Raw genomic sequence first — 18,060 nt, forward strand, 5'->3', positions numbered from 1 at the left:
ACCATTGCCGTAACGGCATGGGTAGGTGTGGATGCCACAGGCTGGCAGTGGCCCTTCGCAGGATATGGCTTCCGCATAAAGTGGCCCTGCAGAAAAATGTGTTGACCAGGCCCCAGTTACAAGCTTGCCGTAACTGCAGAGTAGGTGTCTATCAGGAAATCTCTTGTGAATTGAGTAGAGTGAGCCGGTCTCTCAAGCCTGGCGGCTCTGGCTGCTGAACAAACAGAGGTTCTGAACCAACCAGGCTGCAGCCTCGTTATGGATGGTCCCTCGAGATAGTTCTCCTGTTCTGTGACCTCTCTCTGTGCCAAAGATTCTCAAAGTTCAGCCCCCAGACCAGCAGCATCAGCATCACCTGAGAACCTGTTAGAACGCAAATTCTCCAGCCTCATCCTCGACCTACTGAGTGGGAACCTCTGTGAGTGGGGTTCATCATTCCGTGGATGAACAAGCCCTCCAGGAGATTTTGATCCACTCTCAAGTTTGAGAGCCACTGTTACACAGTTTCTCTTTCAGGGCATAGGACTTGTCTTAAGAACTCATGAATTGGATTGCACAGCTTTATGGAGCCCCTGCTGTGTGCCATGCTCTGTATTTGGCTCTGTGAAGAGGATACCAAGATAAATTAGCCAGCCGCTTCTGCAGCCAAGGAGCTTAGGAGAGAGATTTCTTCTGGTTGGCAGATGTTGGAAGTATGGATGTGTGGGACCTTTGATCATAGTCTTGTCTATTCAGTTTAGGCAGATAATAGAGCTCAGGGGAAGTGGCAGGAGGTGGGAGGGGAGGGTGAGGGATGGGGTGGGGATGGAATGCTGAGTTAGGAGGCACAAAAAGGCACAGACAACTACCAGTCCAGGAGCAGTATTCCGCCCGTGCCCACTGCTCAGGTGTGGAGGCATGCTTAGGAGGTCTGAGGTTGAATAGTAACAATTGCTAACATTTTACCTAGTGCCTACACGTGGCAGTAATCAATCTAGGTGCTGTACACACATTAACTCATTCTTCACGTGAACCCTATCAGATAGGTACTATTATCACCCCATTTTGACTGATGGGGAAACTCAGACACTCAGAGGTGAGCCAACTTTGCCTAAAGTCACAGCTAGGCAAGGGTAGAGACTGTTTGAACCCGTCGGTTTGCTCTAGAGCGCTCCCAAACGCACGACAAAACAAGGGGTCACCCCAAGCGTCTGGGCTGGCCTGCTAGGTTGAGGTGGCGGAGGGATGGGACCCTTATATTGGTGGGTAAATAGCATCTAGAAGAAAGCCCTACGTCTTTCCAAGCCTGTGCCTTTCCTCTGGCGTAGACAATCGGGAGTCCAGTAAATTGCGAACCACCTACAGGACAAGTACCTTAGGCCCCTTCCCACTAGATGGCGGCCCCTAAATCCACACAGTAATTCTGAAACCTCCACTGTCTCCGTCTTCCAGGGTTCCGCTGCGGTCGAGGAATTGCAGGAGGCGAACCTCCCTCCCGTCCAAAGGGCCGCGGGCTCCTACCTCACCCCATCCGGGGGGTCGCGGGAAGTCCCCAGCCCGGAGGAGGGATGGGGAGGAGGCGGGGGTGGGCGGGGAGATGCGGCTCCCCAGGCTTCGGGCGCCCGGGGGAGGAGCTGGCGCGGAGCAGCCACTGCCGGGGCGCAGAGGCGGGGCGCTCCCGCACAGCCTGTGCCCACAGCGGAAGGGAAGGCCGGGACCTACGGGCGCTGGAGCCGGCGGGGACCCCGAGGGCGGGGGCGGCGGCAGGTGCGCGGCGCGGACTACAAGTCCCAGCATGCCCAGCTGCTCTGACCCAGCCCCCGCTGCCACTTAAAGGCTCCGGGAACCTCAGCCGTCGGGTCGCCGCGGCTTTCGCTTTGCCGCCGCGGCTGGGCGGGAGGGAGAGGCGGGCTCGGCGGCAGGCGGGCTTGCGTCCTGGCTCCGGCAGCGTCGAGGGGCGCTCCTCGGCCAGCCCTCCCGGCTAAGGGATTCCCTTCCGAGGCGCCCGCGCCCCCGGGCTCCCCGCCTCGGCCACCCCGCGGCCCCGATGCCGAGGCATGGATAGAGCGGCGCTGCGCGCGGCGGCGATGGGGGAGAAGAAGGAGGGCGGCGGCAGGGGGGACGCGGCGGCCCCAGATGGGGGCGCCGGGGCCGCGGCCAGCCGGGCGCTGCAGCAGTGCGGGCAGCTCCAGAAGCTCATCGACATCTCCATCGGTAGCCTGCGCGGGCTGCGCACGAAGTGCGCCGTGTCCAACGACCTCACCCAGCAGGAGATACGGACCCTGGAGGTAAGGGGCCGCGGCGCCGGAGAAACGGGGGCCCGCGCTGGGTTTGAGGAGGCAGGGGTCGGCAGCCCGGGAAGCGCCCCAGCGCCTCCCTCGCTGCTCCAGGTCACTCCTTCCTCAGTCGCATCCTTGAGCCCGGTCACCTCCTTTGCGTCGGCCGTAGGACCCGGGACCAGCCCCTCACCTTGGGCGGGATTTGGGGGGAGGGGCGTAGTGGGACCTGGGAGGGAGGCTGGAGGAGCCCGCGGGCGGGATGGGCGGCGCACGGACATCCCCTGCCGCCCCCCCTCCGCCCCCACCCCATTTCTAGCTCGCCCGGCCGCAGGACCCATTCTCCCACTGAGTCACGTGCTGGACCTTTCCGTGGGTGACTGAGCCCAGCAGCTGTGGGCTGGGGTGACTGGGCGGGAGGAGGTCCCCCTGAAGTGTGAGCGCAGGCCCGTCGTTCTCTGCCTTCCCCTCACGCCCCAGACTTTGTCTGTCTCTTCCTTTGCTCTTCTCCAGGTTCTTGTCTGCCGCTTATCAGTGTTTGATGAAACTGCATTTTTGCCTTTCAGACGTTGGGTGCTTCTCTTTCGCACTGCCACAGCATTTCACTGCTCTACCCACCGACACCTCCCGCCCCCCCCACCCCCCCGCTATTGGACTTTGGTTTAGGAACAATTATGCTGAGGACCAAAGGCTTTGATGGGAAGATGACACTATTTAAGGGGTTTTCTGGTGGAGACAGCCTCCAGTGTGAAGAAGAAATAAGATGCAGGCCTTACTGTCTCAAATTATAGCTGGGAAGTGCAGTATTAAAAGGATTTGAAAGAATCAACCAAAAGGGTTGTTGGGTTCTCAGAAGGGGGAGTCTCCCCCTCCCGCATACATAATAGAGGGAAACTAGTGCATTCCCAACTTGCTTTTGTCCACAGGCTGGGAAGACTGTGAAATTCCAGGCACCACGTAGTAGCTGCTCTGCCTCTTTCCACCTTGCACTGACACATCTGGCCTGCTGCACATCTGGAGATGTTTTGTTTTATTAGAACCTGAACTCCTCATCCTACATTCTCCACACCCTCTTATTGCTGATTGCCTCTGCTAGCAATCATAGGGCCAGAGGGTGATTTGTGGCAGTCATTATAAGACCCAGTCCTCTGTGCACACCAGAAGCCTGAATCCCTGTTTGATCCAAAATGCTCGAGAGTGACTTCTTTTTTATTAATTAATTTATTTTTGGCTGTGTTGGGTCCTCATTGCTGCGCGCGGGCTTTCTCTAGTTGTGGCGAGCGGGGGCTACTCTTCGGGCTTCGCATTGCAGTAGCTTCTCTTGTTGGGGAGCACGGGCTCTAGGCGCACGGGCTTCAGTAGTTGTGACTTGTGGGCTCTAGAGCGTAGGCTCAGTAGTTCTGACACACGGGGTTTGTTACTCTGCCGGATGTGGGATCTTCCTGGACCAGGTCTCGAACCCATGTCCCCTGCATTGGCAGGTGGGTTCTTAGCCACTGCGCCATCAGGGAAGTCCCCTTGGGAGTGACTTCTGTCCTTCAGTTTTATTTTCTTAAAAGCCACAAAACCAGGGACATGGGAAGCATCTAATCAGCGCTGGTTATTATTTTTTGTTACAGTCGCTATAGCCGTTTCGACCAGGGTTTTACTTAAAAAACAAACCAACCAGCAACCCCCCGTCCCCGCCCCCCCCGCCCCAGTCCCTCCTGCATGCATGCTGCTGTTTTCCAAGCGGCGAGAGAAACTGGTTTCTTGAACATAGCCGGGTGTGTTTGCCCAGCTAAGTTCAGTTTTTAAACTGACACAATAGGGGGCCTGTGTGGCTTCGTTCTGGGAGGAGGGGTCGTTGTCCTGCAGCATGTGTCTTGTTGGATGCTATGTTGTTGGGATGAGAGGACGTTCTCTGTTGGCCTCTCTTGGTTTGCAGATTGGACCCGGGAGAAAAAGTGCAGCTCTTTCTCTGGAAATGGCGCCTTGCCTTCTCTGTACCCTGCCTTCCAAAGTCTCTCATTTTTACCAAGGTGTGGCATCAGGACACTCCAGAGCATCCCCTTATTTAGGTCTCTGACCTGGTTTATTTGGTAGCCTCCCTTCTGAGTGTTTACTGGATGATCGGCTCTGGCCGCCAGAAACCCATCCAAAGGTCCAAAGGGGATTTGCAGTGGGAACTGGAACGAGTACCCAGCTCCCTGTCCTCTCCACTCTGCTGTAGGTTCAGGTCCACCCTACTCCCTGAAAAGGCAGGACCTGGGCTGTTTGGGGGAATGGGACTTTATACCCCAGGATCTAGTTCCCTAGGCCTCAGCCTCCTTATTTGAACAGGGGGGTTGGAGTGGGTCTCTGCGGGCTCTCGTGGCTCTAAATTCTGTGGTTTAGTGAAGGGGCCTCAGTTGGGTTGAATCATGTTTGTTATGCACGCCACTGTGTAAGAATATCCATGATTAAGAATTGTTCTAAAATCCAGATTTACCAGACTGATAAAATAGGGGGAAAGTTGATTACTCAAAGAATCCTGACCTTTGGGGCAGTGTGGCAGGCGGAAAGCCCATGGCTTGGAAATCTGGTCCTGGTTCTATCTGTCTGACCTTGGTCAAGTCCCATGACTTCTGAATCTCAGACTTTCTCATCTGTAAAATGGGCATGAGTCTACTTAAACCTGCAACCTTGTCGTGAGTCTGTAAGTCCGCATGCTTTCTACCAAGAGATTCTGCCCGTGAACTTTCCTCCTGAGGGTCCAATGCATTCATGCCACAGGCCACATTTAGGGGAAGGCACTTTGACACCTTGCTCTTATTTCCTAGAGGTGGGTGAGACAGGCCAGGAACCAATCCCAGCAGCCTGTGCTGAGGTCAGGCAGGGTAGTGGTGATGTCCATTCTGGCTTTGTTTCCTGTTCTGCAGGCTCCTCTCACATTCCAGGCCAGGGCCCCCAGAGACAGGACTTGCAACATTCAATTCCTGGCTTTTGAAGAAGGGGCTGACCAGAGGGCTTGGCTTACGCAAGCACGCCAGACTTACAGAATCTGAGGAACCCCAGCCCACCCTGGTCCTCATTGAGGAAGCACTCAGTGAGGTGCCTTGGGAAGTCCCAGACCTCCGGCCCCACTGCTGGTGCCTGATTGTAGGTCGGATGATGTCTGGGGGTCAGCGTGTCCGGCTGCCCCTCCCTCCTCCACGCAGTGGTCCAGCTTGCATCCAAAAGAGTGGAAGGAGCCAGGGTGTAATGTCTGCCTCCCACCTGCCGGTCAGTGTGCTGGACCCTTCTCAGTCTCCGAAGATTTTCTGGAAATCCACCAACCTTCACCACACGTGTATTTTTTTCTCTCGACATGAGAAGCGGAGGGGGATAAAATCTGAACCCAGGGTCTGAATCTGTAAACAGAAGTTGGGAGGCCACTGCATCCCAGCAGAACCTGCTGCCCTATCTCCATCAGGCCCTGAGAACTCCACCGAGGCACGGTGGAATGTTCTCGTTCCCCAGATGTGCTCACACAGGGATACCCGGCTGGCCTCACAGCTGGGCCTGGAGCCCCACGCCAGTTCATTCCCTCATTTGTGCATCCTCTTGGGGCCGAGTCTGTGCCGGGCAGTGGGGAGATAGTGGTGCCTCACGAAGATGCATGTTTTGTGGGCACTGTAACTTTGCCTTATCCTGCCAGCCTCCTGGTACTTTCCAGAGACAGGCCTTGGCACACCGAGTCTTCCCATCTGGTGCTCTTATGGAGAAAAGTCCCTCCTAAGCAAGCTGACCTAGAGAAAGGGGTCCTCAAAGGGCCTCGACCTTTGCTCAGCTCTGCTGTGGCAGAGGTCAGAGCCCTGTGGTGTGGAGGGCCTGAGCTCTCCCTGTGGTCCTCTCCCCTGCCTCTCGGAGCACCTGGATGGTGGAAGTGCTGGGAAAGGAGAGGGGTGCCATGGGTGCTCACAGAGCAAGTACTCGGGGCGTGTGTGGACGTGCATTCACTCAACAAACCTGCAGTTATTACTGATTTGCCTGATGAGCTGCTCACTGCCACCACCCTGGCAAGGATTCTGAGGTAGGTAGGATGCTTTCCTGGTGTTTGGGGATGCTTTCAGTCCAATGGGGGAGGCAGACAGGCAAACAGTAGTGACTCCAGTACCACGGCCTGCTGAGAGCGGTTTGGAATTGGGAATATGACCGGACGGTTGTCCAGTCCAACTCCTGCTTTTCTGGGAAATACTCCCAGAGCCTTGCTGGCGACTTGTCCCACGTCACACGCCCCTGGCAGAAATGAGAGTGGAGCCTGGGTTCCCTCTCCCCACCCAGCCCCTGCCTCAGAGTGGGGCTTTTCTCTGCTTTTGCTCTACCCCGTAGTTTTAACCTCCAGCTGAAGGCTTTCACTCCAGCTGTCCCCGGAGGGAGCCAGAGCTGGGGCACTGTTTCCCTTGGTGTCTGCTTTCGCCTTGGCGATTTTTTTCCTGGTGAAACTTGCCACCGGTGATCCTCGGAGGCAGTCTGGAGAGGGACCTGTAGTTCCCAAGACTGAGGAGGCCTGCGGGGCACTGGAGGGAGGCCTTATCAGATCTGCAGCCCAGGTTAGCCTGAGTGCCAGGAGGCCTCTGGTTTGCTGCCTGGGGACAGTGATGGGAATGCCTCCTTCCACGCCAGGTTAGCTCAAAATCCAGGAAAGCCGCATTCCCCACCGCAAGTATTCTGGACCTGCCTGGCCTCTGTGGTCCCGAGAGGGACGGCGAAGGCCCTGGTCCTTGGTGGCAGTGTCTGCAGTGGTTGTGCTGGTGGTGGGAAGTAACAATGCCTGTGACCAAGTCTCTCTCAGCTATGCTTTTTAAAAAGAACATCCTTTCAGAATAGGCTGATTGGAATCTTTTTCTACATTCAGTTCAAAGGGAAAGCTGAGTAGAGGTGCATTCGGGGTCATGGGAAGGCCCTTCGAGCATAGCGAGGGCAGACGTGGAACGAGGAACCGTCTTGGTCGCCTGTTCTGTGCTAGGCTTTTGGCATATGTTCCCCATTTAACCCTCACATGGACCCTGTGAGGTTTTCTCCCCATTCTGCGGTTAAGGACATTGCGGCTCAGAGGGATTGAGAGACTGAGTTAGTAGGTGGTGCAACCTGCATTGACTGGTCTTCGGTACTCATGTTCTGAACTTCGCAACAGCTTCTAGAAACCACAGTGGAGGGGACGGTTTCTGGTCAGGGTTGTGACGGCTGAGCCCAAGGAAGTGGCCGGTAACAAAAAGGGCTGGCCCAGGGCCACTTGGTGGCTCAGTTCCAGATGACCGGGCCTTCTGGTGGCCACGCCAGGCTGTGCAGCCTCTGAGCTCGGGCTGGGGGCCGCTTCCCTAAAGTGCAGGCCAGCACATCCTCAAAGATGGGTCCCTGTCGGCGAACTGTGATGCAATCGCTCTGTGTTGGTCTCATTCTGAGAAATGAGAAGCTGCCTAGAGATCATCTTACTCATAATTGTTTTAATGGATACCTGCCTTATCGTCTATGCGTAATTCCTCTGGTAAGCGCTACATTCTTTAACTTTCCAGTTGTATTAAAATATCTTAAAACACACATAATGATATGTGCTCACTATTAAAAAGAAAATTCAGTTGAATAAAAATAAAAACCACCCATAATGCCACCTCTCAGAGTTAATTCTTGTTAACATTTGGCTATATAAATTCTTCTAGTGTTTTTATCCTCTGCATTTGCATACAAATGTAGATGGATGGGGACTTCCCTGGTGGTCTAGTGGATAAGACTCCATGCTCCCAATGCAGGGGAACCAGGTTCCATCCCTGGTCAGGGAACTAGATCCCACATCTAGCTGCAGCTAAGACCCGGCACGGACAAATTAAAAAAAAAAGTACATGAATGTATTCGTGGAGCTCACCGTGCTCATTGCCTTGTAAATGTCTTCTGTCTGCGCCAGTACCCACAGATATACACCATCGCTGGTTGTGGCTGCGTCGTGTGGTCATATCATAAATTCATTGAACCTGTCCCCACTTGTCAGCCATTCAGGGTGTTTCCACGTCTTGCTGTTATAAACCGTGCTGCAGTTGAGTGCATGAGTGCATTCCTAGAAGTGGAATTTGCTGGGTCAAAGTGTATTAACACATTTAACAGCAGCCCTATTCTTTGAAGTCTTTAGGGCCTGATATGTTTCCCCTACCCCGCTCCCCAGCAGGAGTGCCAGGATTTTCAAAATGGCAGCCTTCATGCGTTTAGCCCTTTGCCACTGGATCTGTGTCCACCTCGAGGGCGAGGTGTGTGAACAGGAGACAGGACGTGGGCCCCGTGGCTGAGGTTCTGGGTTCTGGGTCAAGGATTATGGATTCTAGTTTTGTGGTTACCCGTAGCAAGAGGCGGGGTGGGGGGGGGCCTGGACTGACCATTTAGAAAAGGGATCTTTCCTTACTCCCATGCAGCAAAGCGGGGGCTGGATGTCAGGGCTCTGTGTCCAGGGACTGGTCACTTCTGGGCAGTGCACAGCCATATGGTGAAGTTTTCATCACCTGAGGCTCATGAAAGGCATCTCAGTGAACAGTAAGCTCGGTTTCATCACCGACCACAAATACTGATCAGAGCGCTATTTGGGGTGCCTTCGCTTTGGGGTTGATTTAATAGAGTCATGGGTTCCTAAGGTAAGTGGGCTACTAAGGTCTTGGAATTCTCATCTGGTCCAGCCCTCTCATCTGTAGGTGAGGAAACAGCGCCCAAAGGGGAAGTGACTTGCCAGGAACACATATTAGGTTATGAACCTGAACAAAACAAAGAGTGGAGGAGAGACAGGTGCTTATAAAGGAGCGCTGAGTGGGGAGTCAGACCTGAGAGCTCACGCCCTGGAGTGAGACATTATACCACCTTGACCAACGGCAAAACGGCAGGCTGCTATCCCACTCTCCTATGTTGGGGGCAGGGGGAGGGGGTCCTCAGCCTCAAGACGTTTCCTGCAGGAGGAAGCAAATGGGTTTGTTTTCCCAGCCCCATCTCAGTGTCTTAGGGACCCTGGGGACTGGAGAGATTCTTGGGGAGCAGGCTGGGGTGTCCAGTGGGTGGGGCCTTTTTTGAAAGCCAGCTTGCCCAGTGGGCTGGCTCAGCCCAGGTGGCCTGTCCGAGTCTTTGAACCTGACCTGACTGTACTTACAAGGGCTTCTCATCCTTCCAGTGAAAGATCCTCTGGGACTTGGGTGGGTGAACATTTTCTCCTATAAGGGTTGGGTTTATGTCCTAAATTTGTACAGATTTTACATTCGATACCATGATATTATACAGTGTTTACCATTTTGCTTCCAGAAGATACAGCCTTTTGATCCAATGTCTTTGTGTCCATATGACATTCTCCCGTGTTCCAGACCCCGGGTGGGGATGCAGAGCCATACCCTGGGGACAGATGTTGGGATCAAAAATGCTTTGTCATTTATTCCCAGTTAACAATTGTTTCTCATCTGCACTGAAGAAGTTTTAATTCAAACTGCCGCCACATACAAAACCTATATATTTATATATATCTGTATTTCTCTGTCATCCTGGCCTTGGTAGCCAACTGTGTGTTTTAACTGGGCGGGTTGCCTTTGAAAATAACGGAGCTGAAGTCATCCTGTTTGCTTGCCGTTTTTCTCCCCCCTTTCGTTTTTCCACCTTCAGAATAATTGCAAGAATGAATTAAGAGTTGTGCTTAAAATTTAAAACAGGGCCAAGGGAGAAAGCATAATGCATTATGTGGAATAGACCAGCCATGGTTAGGAAAAATAACTTTTCATACAGCATAAACTGTAGACATGACTGCAATGTATTGATCATGAGGGTTTTGCTTTCTGCAAAGCTGATGAGATAAGCTGCTTATAGAGTGGTGGAGCTTTTCTTTGACAAGGCACCTGGAGGTATTGAGTCCCAATTGAGCCAAATCATTTGGGTTGGGTTTTGTTATGGATTAGCAGAACCGGCTTCATTCATGGTATGCAGAGTTTTGCTGGCCAGAAAAAGAAAGTTACAGGTCTATTTAAAAAGTGACCTGAGTGTTCTCATGCATGGGGCACGATCCCCTCCTCCCAGTCTGGGACCCTTGAAAGGGCTTGCAGCCTTTCTTATACTGTATTCTGCAAGATGCTCTTGTGAAAGAAAGCTTCAAGTAGCTGCGTCAGCTATTTACCTCCTGGTGATTCCTGAAGATGAAGATTAGTGTTTTAAAGGCTCTGAGAAGTCCTGCAGCAAGGATTCCCAAACTTACTTGTCCAGGGCATCTTCTCTCCTCTGAACACAGTTGGGAAAACATGAACGGGGAAGAGACAAGAAATGGTAGGTGTAGTTTCAACTACTGTTTTTTTTATGATACTGAGGTTCCATTTGAGGTTCCAGTTAAAATTGGGTAAGTTGAGGAGAGGCTAGTGACCCCATACACTTATCTAGCTGTGCAAAGTTGCCTTTTGTCAAGGGAGGTACTTTCCAAAGGGAGACAGATTGTGTTCTGGGTACCACACTACCCACTTCGAGACAGATTTCACTTAATCCTCCCAACAAGCTGAGGAAGACGTACCCAGAGAGGTTTATATGTCTGGAGTCCTCGAGTCCTACCTCTTCCTGGCCCCACTGGCCAGTTAGCCCGGTGCCAAGGGCACACTCACTCAGGGTCTGCCAGGAACCTCCTGACCCCAATGGTGGCAGCAAACAATCCAGGAGAAATGCAAATGTCTGTGGGTGTGTTTGAGCCTGGGGCTGTGGAGGGCAGGGGAAGGGCTGGGCTGCAGGCGAGGAATGCTTTTTGAAACAAAAAAGGAAATACTGGCTCAGAATGGAAAGGAAAGGAAGCAGCTTCCTGTTTCTGGTGCTGGCTTTTACAAGGAGGAGCTCTCTCTAGCTCCTTGGCCAGTGGAGGCCTGGGCTGGCTGGGACCACTCCGGGTACACTAGACAGACACACGGCTCCCACACTGCTGCCTGAGGGCTCAGAAATAGGGGCTGGGTCCACCCCTTTTCATTTTCCCCAGGTAACTGATCAAATGGATGTGTGGTTTTCAAAATGAATATTTATACATGTTATTAAATAGATGTGTCGCAATGCCTGGCATTTCCCGAGAGCTTACTCCATGCCTGGCCCCCTTCTTAGGAGTCTTATGTGACATTTACTCCTTGCAACGACCTTGTGAGGAAGGTTCTACTGTTATTCCCATTTTACAGATGAAGAAACTGAGGGTGCAGAGAGGTTGAGTGACTTGCCCAGAGTCATACAGCCAAGGAAAGACTAAGCTGTGACTTGAGCCCAGACCGTTTTAATTACCTGCTGGCACAGCCGGACTTGCATTTACAAACTCCTCATCCGCCTAGAAAATCTGTTTGCACAGAATAATTTTTTTAAAGACCCATGGCTTTTGTCTGGCTCCAGAGGGCAAGTCCCAAAGCCTGCGTCAAACCCTCGGTGATTCTTAGGTGAAATGCCTGGTCTGAGTTTACTCAGACTATGGAAACGTTCAAACATGTACATTGTTGAGCCACAACTACTAAGCCTGTGCTCTAGAACCCACGAGCCACGACTACTGAAGCCCGTGCACATAGAGCCCGTGCTCCGCAACAAGAGAAGCCACCGCAGTTAGAAGCCCGTGCACTGCAACGAAGAGTAGCCCCCGCTCGCCACAACTAGAGAGAAAGCCCGTGCGCAGCAACGAAGACTCAACGCAGACAAAAATAAATTAAAAAAATTAAAAGCTAAAAAAATAAAATTTCCCCTGAAGCTTACTGTGGCGTCTGGCAGCCCACACATTACAGGAAGGTCATCTGGTTCTGTAAGCTGACACTCCTGCTGCACCGAAAGCTGTTCTCACGTGGCAGTCAGGGAATGTCCACGGCCTTGCTTATTCCCACAGCCCCGCCTGAGACCGACCCTACCGAGTCACATTGCGACAGGCCCGACTTCCAGGCCACTCTTCTCCATATTCTAGTATCTCCTCTTCTACTTTTCTTTCTTTTTTTTAAAATATAAATTTATTTATAATATTTGTTTATTTTTGGCTGCGTTGGGTCTTCGTTGCTGCGAGCAGGCCTTCTCTAGTTGTGGCGAACGGGAGCTACTCTTCGCTGTGGAGCACAGGCTCTAGGTGCGTGGGCTTCAGTAGTTGTGGCATGCAGGCTCAGTAGTTGTGGCTCATGGGCTCTAGAGCGCAGGCTCAGTAGTTGTGGCTCACTGGCTTAGTTGCTCCATGGCATGTGGGATTTTCCTGGACCAGGGCTTGAACCCATGTCCCCTGCATTGGCAGGCAGATTCTTAACCACTGCACCACCAGGGAAGCGCCTCCTTTTCTACTTTTCCTTGTTGTTTTATCCACACGTCATGAGATGAGTGTATTTCAGCTAACATTTACTGAGCACCATGGTGTGTGCGCCCTGGGAGGAGAGTTGGCGAGCACAGGCAGACCCTCTCTCCAAGGAGCTCCTGGCAAACCCTCATCTCTGCGATTCTGGCCTAAAAATGAGGTCCAGTACCCACGAAGGGGCTTCCTTGCCCTTCATGGTTCTTCTCATGGTTCTGTTCAGTCCTCCTGAAGCCTGGTCTTGCCCGCCACTCTTAACATTTCTTTCTTCTGTGGTCTCTTGCCCCCAGCAGACGTGGTTTTCTTTGTTGCTTTCTGTTTGTTTCATTTTGTTTTGTTTGGGCTGTATTCTCCCAAATGTTTCTCAGCGTGTTGCTTTTGGCCAGCTGCTTCAGATCTTTGAGTTCGGCCTCTCAAACACAGTCATGATGTCATTATGGGAAAGGATGGTCTTGGGCACTTAGTAGGACATTGAGGGCTGCATCAGGACTTCAGGGTGTGCCTGGGTTCTGGGGGGAGAAGGTCACAGTCACCTCCTGACTCCATTCCTTGCTAGCTCTGTGACCTGGGGCAAGTTCCGTAGCTCTCTGAACCTCAGTTTTCTTGTTCGTTTAAAGGGGATAAGAATAGGTGTATTTTAGACTCTTGTAGGAGTTACTGAGATACGGAAAGTGTGCTGCATGGTACTTAGAAGGGATTCAGTATTTTTTTTAACCTCCGCTCACTTACTATTATTCTAGAACACTTGTCCATGTTTCTCTGTTATCTTCCTTTTGGCCCTTTTAATCGCTGCATGATATCTCATCCAGTGGGTGTGCTGTAATTTGCCAAAACATTTCCCCTGTTATCGGACATTTTGGTTGTTTCCAGATTTCTGCTGGTATAAACAACGTGACTGGAGTCATCTTTGTACAGGCACCTCTTTATTTTTGTTCCTATTCTGAATTCATTTCCTTGGGATAATTCCCAGGAATGGAATTACCGGGTCAGAGAGCATGGGTATTTTTTTGTGATGGGAGTTGCAAAACTGTCCTCCATTTTCTGTTTTTTTTTTTTTTGCAGATGTTGGGGGTAGGAGTTAATTAATTAATTAATTAATGTTTGCTGTGTTGGGTCTTCATTTCTGTGCGAGGGCTTTCTCTAGTTGTGGCAAGCGGGGGCCACTCTTCATCCCGGTGCGCGGGCCTCTCGCTATCGCGGCCTCTCTTGTTGTGGAGCACGGGCTCCAGACGCGCAGGCTCAGTACTTGTGGCTCACGGGCCCAGCAGCTCCACGGCGTGTGGGATCCTCCCAGACCAGGGCTCGAACCCGTGTCCCCTGCATTAGCAGGCAGATTCTCAACCACTGCGCCAGCAGGGAAGCCCCATTTTCTGTTTTTTGAATGATAGCTCTCTTAAAATTTGTACTCCTGGTTGACTAGCTCATTTTTTTCTTTGTAATCCTTTTTGATCTCTGTGCCTTTCCTCTCCTACCTGGCCATTTTTGGGGGGCCTTGTTAAATCATTTCCCATCTTCCTTTTTTTAAAAAACATCTTTATTGAGTTATAATTGCCAAATAAAATTGTAAGACATTTAATGTGTGCAAATCATTCTCCTTCTTGAATGTGCTATTTATTTCTATTTTCTGCCCATTCATTTATTGACTGTTTATTGAGCATGTACTGTGTGCCTGGTTTTAAGTACTGGGAAAAGAGCGGTGAAGAAGACCAAGCGGTTCCTTTAATGGAAAGAGAAAGATAAAAAAACAGCCAATAGATAGAGAAAAGTGGCCTGAGCAAAAGAACACTGCAAGTGGGTTAGTGCTGGGGTGGGGAGAAGGCTGCTGCTTTAGATTGGGTCGTCAGGAAAGCTTTCTTCCAAGAGAAGGTTTGAGCTGAGTCTTAAAAGATGAGAGGGCAGTAGTAGCCTTGTGAAAACCCGGGTGAAGAGTATTCCAGGCAGAGGCACCAGCATGTACAAGAGCCCTGAGGCAGAAATGAACTTGTTGAAAGGAGGCCAGTATGCCTGGAACACAGTGGGAAGTGGTGGTCCATGAGGGCTGTGGTCCTCCATGGCCTCAGGGAGGTTGCCTGGGGCTATGTCCCTCAAGTTGGGCCTCAAGAATTAACGCACTAATTCAACAGAGAGTTGTTGCACCCCCCAGTTATGTGCCAGGCACTGTTGTGGGATATGAGAGTGAATGAGAAAGTCAGCTCAGCGGGGGCGTTTGTAGATGAGTGAACTCATGGAAGGCGCCGGTGAGGTGTGAATGGAGGCCCACCGTGCCGCCCGGCCGGCTTATCTCTGCATCCTGAGATGTGCGGGGACTCGGGAAATATTTCTTGATTTGAACCAAGCTGTGCTCTGCGCTGCTAGCCTTCACTGTGGCAACTGAAACTCAGTTGTCTGCTGTTAGGTCTGGCAGTCTCAGCCTGCCAGGGAAGGGGCCCCAAGGACTGAGGTTGCCAGCTCAGAAGTGGGGCTGCCGATATCAGGTATGAGTATCTAGGCACCCCTTATGGGAAATGAGCCTGCGAAGTAGACGTGGGAAAGCCCCTGTTTACCGTGCTGCCCTGCCCCGATCTTCCCTGAAGGGGGACTCTGATTTGTAACTCTCGTTGGAAATGTAGACTTGGGGACTTTGTGCTTGTCATCATTTTCTTCTCTTAGGGTGGGGCAAAGAGAGGGGTTCCCAAACTTTGGGACAGCCTATACACCTAGTGAGCTGTGACCATGTGGCAGTTCCAGGAAATGGACCTGGTGGAAGACGTTGGCTGCCATTTTGTTTGGAGGTGACTCATGAGGACAGGTCCTCTGATGCCATTGAATTGGGGCCAACTTTAACCAGGCTCAACCTGCTCCTTGGGCTCCTTGCATGTGAACTTGTGGCCAGATGGGGAGGGAAGGCTGGATCCTAGGAATATAATAACTCGGGCTCCCCACGCCCTCCTCTCCCAGTCACGGCGAATCTGAGATAGACTCGCCCAATGTTTACAGGAGATTTCTCAGTTGGCTGCTCGGTAACGGCAGCCTTATTCGCCCACTCCGGCTGGGGAAGTAAGGCCCGAGGTCACAGTAATCTGTGGAGCTGGGGTTCAGATCTAGACTCGTCTGATTTGACACTTGCGTTCATTTCATTGCATCCCCTCAGAAACCCGCTTGACCTTGAGTCTTGTCTGGAGCAGAGAGAGGTCAGCTTTGGTGACGCTCAGCATTTTGGAATAAATAACGCTATGTGGAAAAGGGTCTGAAAATCTCTCCATTTGCGTGCCATTTGGACGGGATTACCTCAAAGTTGTAAAGAGGGCGAGATGACCACAGCATCAGCGTCCAGATTAGCAGGTGACCGTTTGCAGAGGTGGACGCTCCTGGTTGAGGAGGAAGATGGAGAGAAAAGCATCCTGGGTGGGGAGGAGGGGGAGGCAGGTTCAGAGCGAAGGCTTTTCCCCGATTCCATCTCAGAGAACTTGGCTTCCGTTTTGAAGCACTCTGGTTAGAAAGGATAACGTAGTTGTTAGCACTGGGCAGCACTGGGGCCTGAGGGACAGGACATGCAGGCACGGTTGTCTTTTAAATGTTGGCGAATCTTAGGAGAAAGAAGGTGATGAGTCCCCCGGGGAGATCCCCCCTGGTGGCCGTGACTCATCCTGGCCAGGGGGACTGAACAGAGCAAGGACGAATCCATCAGTGAATGGAAACTTGTCTTTTTAGGGGACTGGAAACCTTTTCTGTTGTGGTTGGCCTGGTGGTTTATGAGGAGAGGTGAGCATTTGAGACAGAGCGCTGGGCCACTCTTGCAGCTGCATCTTTGACAATTTGGAGAGTTTTAGGAAGTAGTTCTAAAAAAGAAAAAAGAAAAGAAAAGAAACCAAAAGCTAAAGACATCGTTACTTGCAATACCCGTGTGCAGACTGCCATGTGGGCTGTGAGTTGCCATGTGATTAATGGAAACTGGCTCATTGGCACAGTTCATTTGTACCCTCCCCCACCTTTTGTGGCCCCTGAGCTGGAGAGGGCTTCCGACTGTTCTCAGAAAAAGACTTAGGTGGCCTCAAATGACCAGACCTTGTCTTGGGCATCTAACAGCTAAAACTAAACTTCCCCTCTGGCCCTGTTTGGTTTAAGCAGTTTCCTGGCCTGGCAGGATTTGTTTTCTTAGCACCTGTCTCGTCAAAGTTCCCATCCCACTCGTCACAGCAGACCGACCCCTGCCATCCTGTGGCTGCCAGAGGAGGCAGTCAGACACGCTGTTCCCCTGGGGAAATGGAGCCAAAGTGGCCCACTGGGGTGCACTGTTTGGGCTCGCCGCTCCTGTCTTCTCTTCCCCATTTTGATCACAGGATGCGTGCTTGGCCTTATTCTAGAAAGCTCCGCTGGTTCATGGGCTGCTTCTATTTGGAGGAAAGGTCAGGTGGGTGAGCTGCAGCCGGTAGTAGTAGGTAAGGGGACAGGTTCTGGTGCTTGATGACCTGGGTTCAAACTCTGCTTCCTTCCTGGCTAAGCTTGTGTGTCTTTGGGCAAATTGCTTACCCCGTCTGAGCAACAGTTTTCTCATCTGTAAAATGGAGATTATAATAGAATTGTTTCATAGTAAGTGAGATGAGCCATGTAAAGCACAATGCCTGGCACAGAGTAAACATCTTTTTATATATTATATTACTGGTTTTTTCTTTCAACAAGTATTTAATTAGCATCCACTCTGAGTTGGACACCCACTGTGGGGTGGCCACTCTTCTAAACGGGGAAGTAACTGAACGAGATTGACAAAAAGTTCAGCTCTGTGGAACTTGGGTTTTGGTGTTAGGAGGAGACGTTCAGACAATAAGTCAATGAGTGAAATATATTGTTTGTTAAATGGTGAATGTGCTATGGAAAAAAATGAAAGCAGGAAGAGGACCGAGGCGAGGAGTGATTTAATTTTAAATGAGGGGTCAGGATGGCTTTGCAGAAAAGGTAATGTTTGAGTAAAGATCTCAGCAGGGTGAGAGGGACTCCCTGGGGATGCATTTGGGGAAGGGTTTTGGAAACTGAGGTCCAAAACGTGCAGAGGTGGAGGGAGTTGCCTGCGGTGCTGGGGCCAGGTGAGGCCAAGAGGTGCCCCGGGTGAAACACCGAAGCGGTGCAGCCCTCAGGTGACCTTGAGCCAGGCATCTAGGAGCAACGGGGAAAGGGTGATGAGAACAGAAGGTTGTGAAAGGTACCAGGGCTACATGTGGGCTCCTCAACGGGCCCAGCCTCCGTCCAGTAGAATCCAAAGGGATTTTGAAACTCAACCCTCATTTCTTATTAAAAAATGGCATTCGGGGGTTGCTACTCACTCACCTGCTACCAAAAGCCCTGTCGCCGACTTACTGAAGGTGCACTGCTTCTGACCACATGGGCGGATGGCGGGGCCCTGGCTGGGGCCCCCTGGGGCCCTGCCACCCATTAAGGACATCATCACGCAGGCGAGCTGCTTTCATTCATTTCACAACATTTGCTGAGCAGCCATGGTGGTGGATCACGCCCGTACGTCCTGGTATCACCTTGCTCATTTGTAACCCCAGGACG

General features: G+C 51.8%; 1 protein-coding gene across 4 annotated transcripts in view; it reads left to right on the forward strand.

Moving 5' to 3' along the window:
- Positions 1 to 1,876: 1,876 nt before the first annotated feature.
- The window catches only part of KSR1 (kinase suppressor of ras 1), a 160,777-nt gene continuing 144,593 nt past the window's right edge, over positions 1,877 to 18,060 (forward strand). For 3 of the 4 annotated variants that reach the window (XR_003001903.1, XM_024735566.1, XM_024735571.1), the window contains exon 1: positions 2,046 to 2,267. Coding sequence is in view for 3 of the 4 variants with exons in the window: in XM_024735566.1 (XP_024591334.1) it covers positions 2,067 to 2,267 (201 nt within the window). In the remaining variant the exon portion in view is untranslated. Of the gene's footprint in view, positions 2,268 to 18,060 lie in introns of all 4 variants that reach the window. The other variant, XM_024735550.1, reaches the window with a different exon arrangement.

This window comes from Neophocaena asiaeorientalis, unplaced genomic scaffold, assembly GCF_003031525.2.
Source record: "Neophocaena asiaeorientalis asiaeorientalis breed wild unplaced genomic scaffold, Neophocaena_asiaeorientalis_V1.1 scaffold129, whole genome shotgun sequence".
In the NCBI taxonomy this organism is placed as follows: domain Eukaryota; kingdom Metazoa; phylum Chordata; class Mammalia; order Artiodactyla; family Phocoenidae; genus Neophocaena; species Neophocaena asiaeorientalis.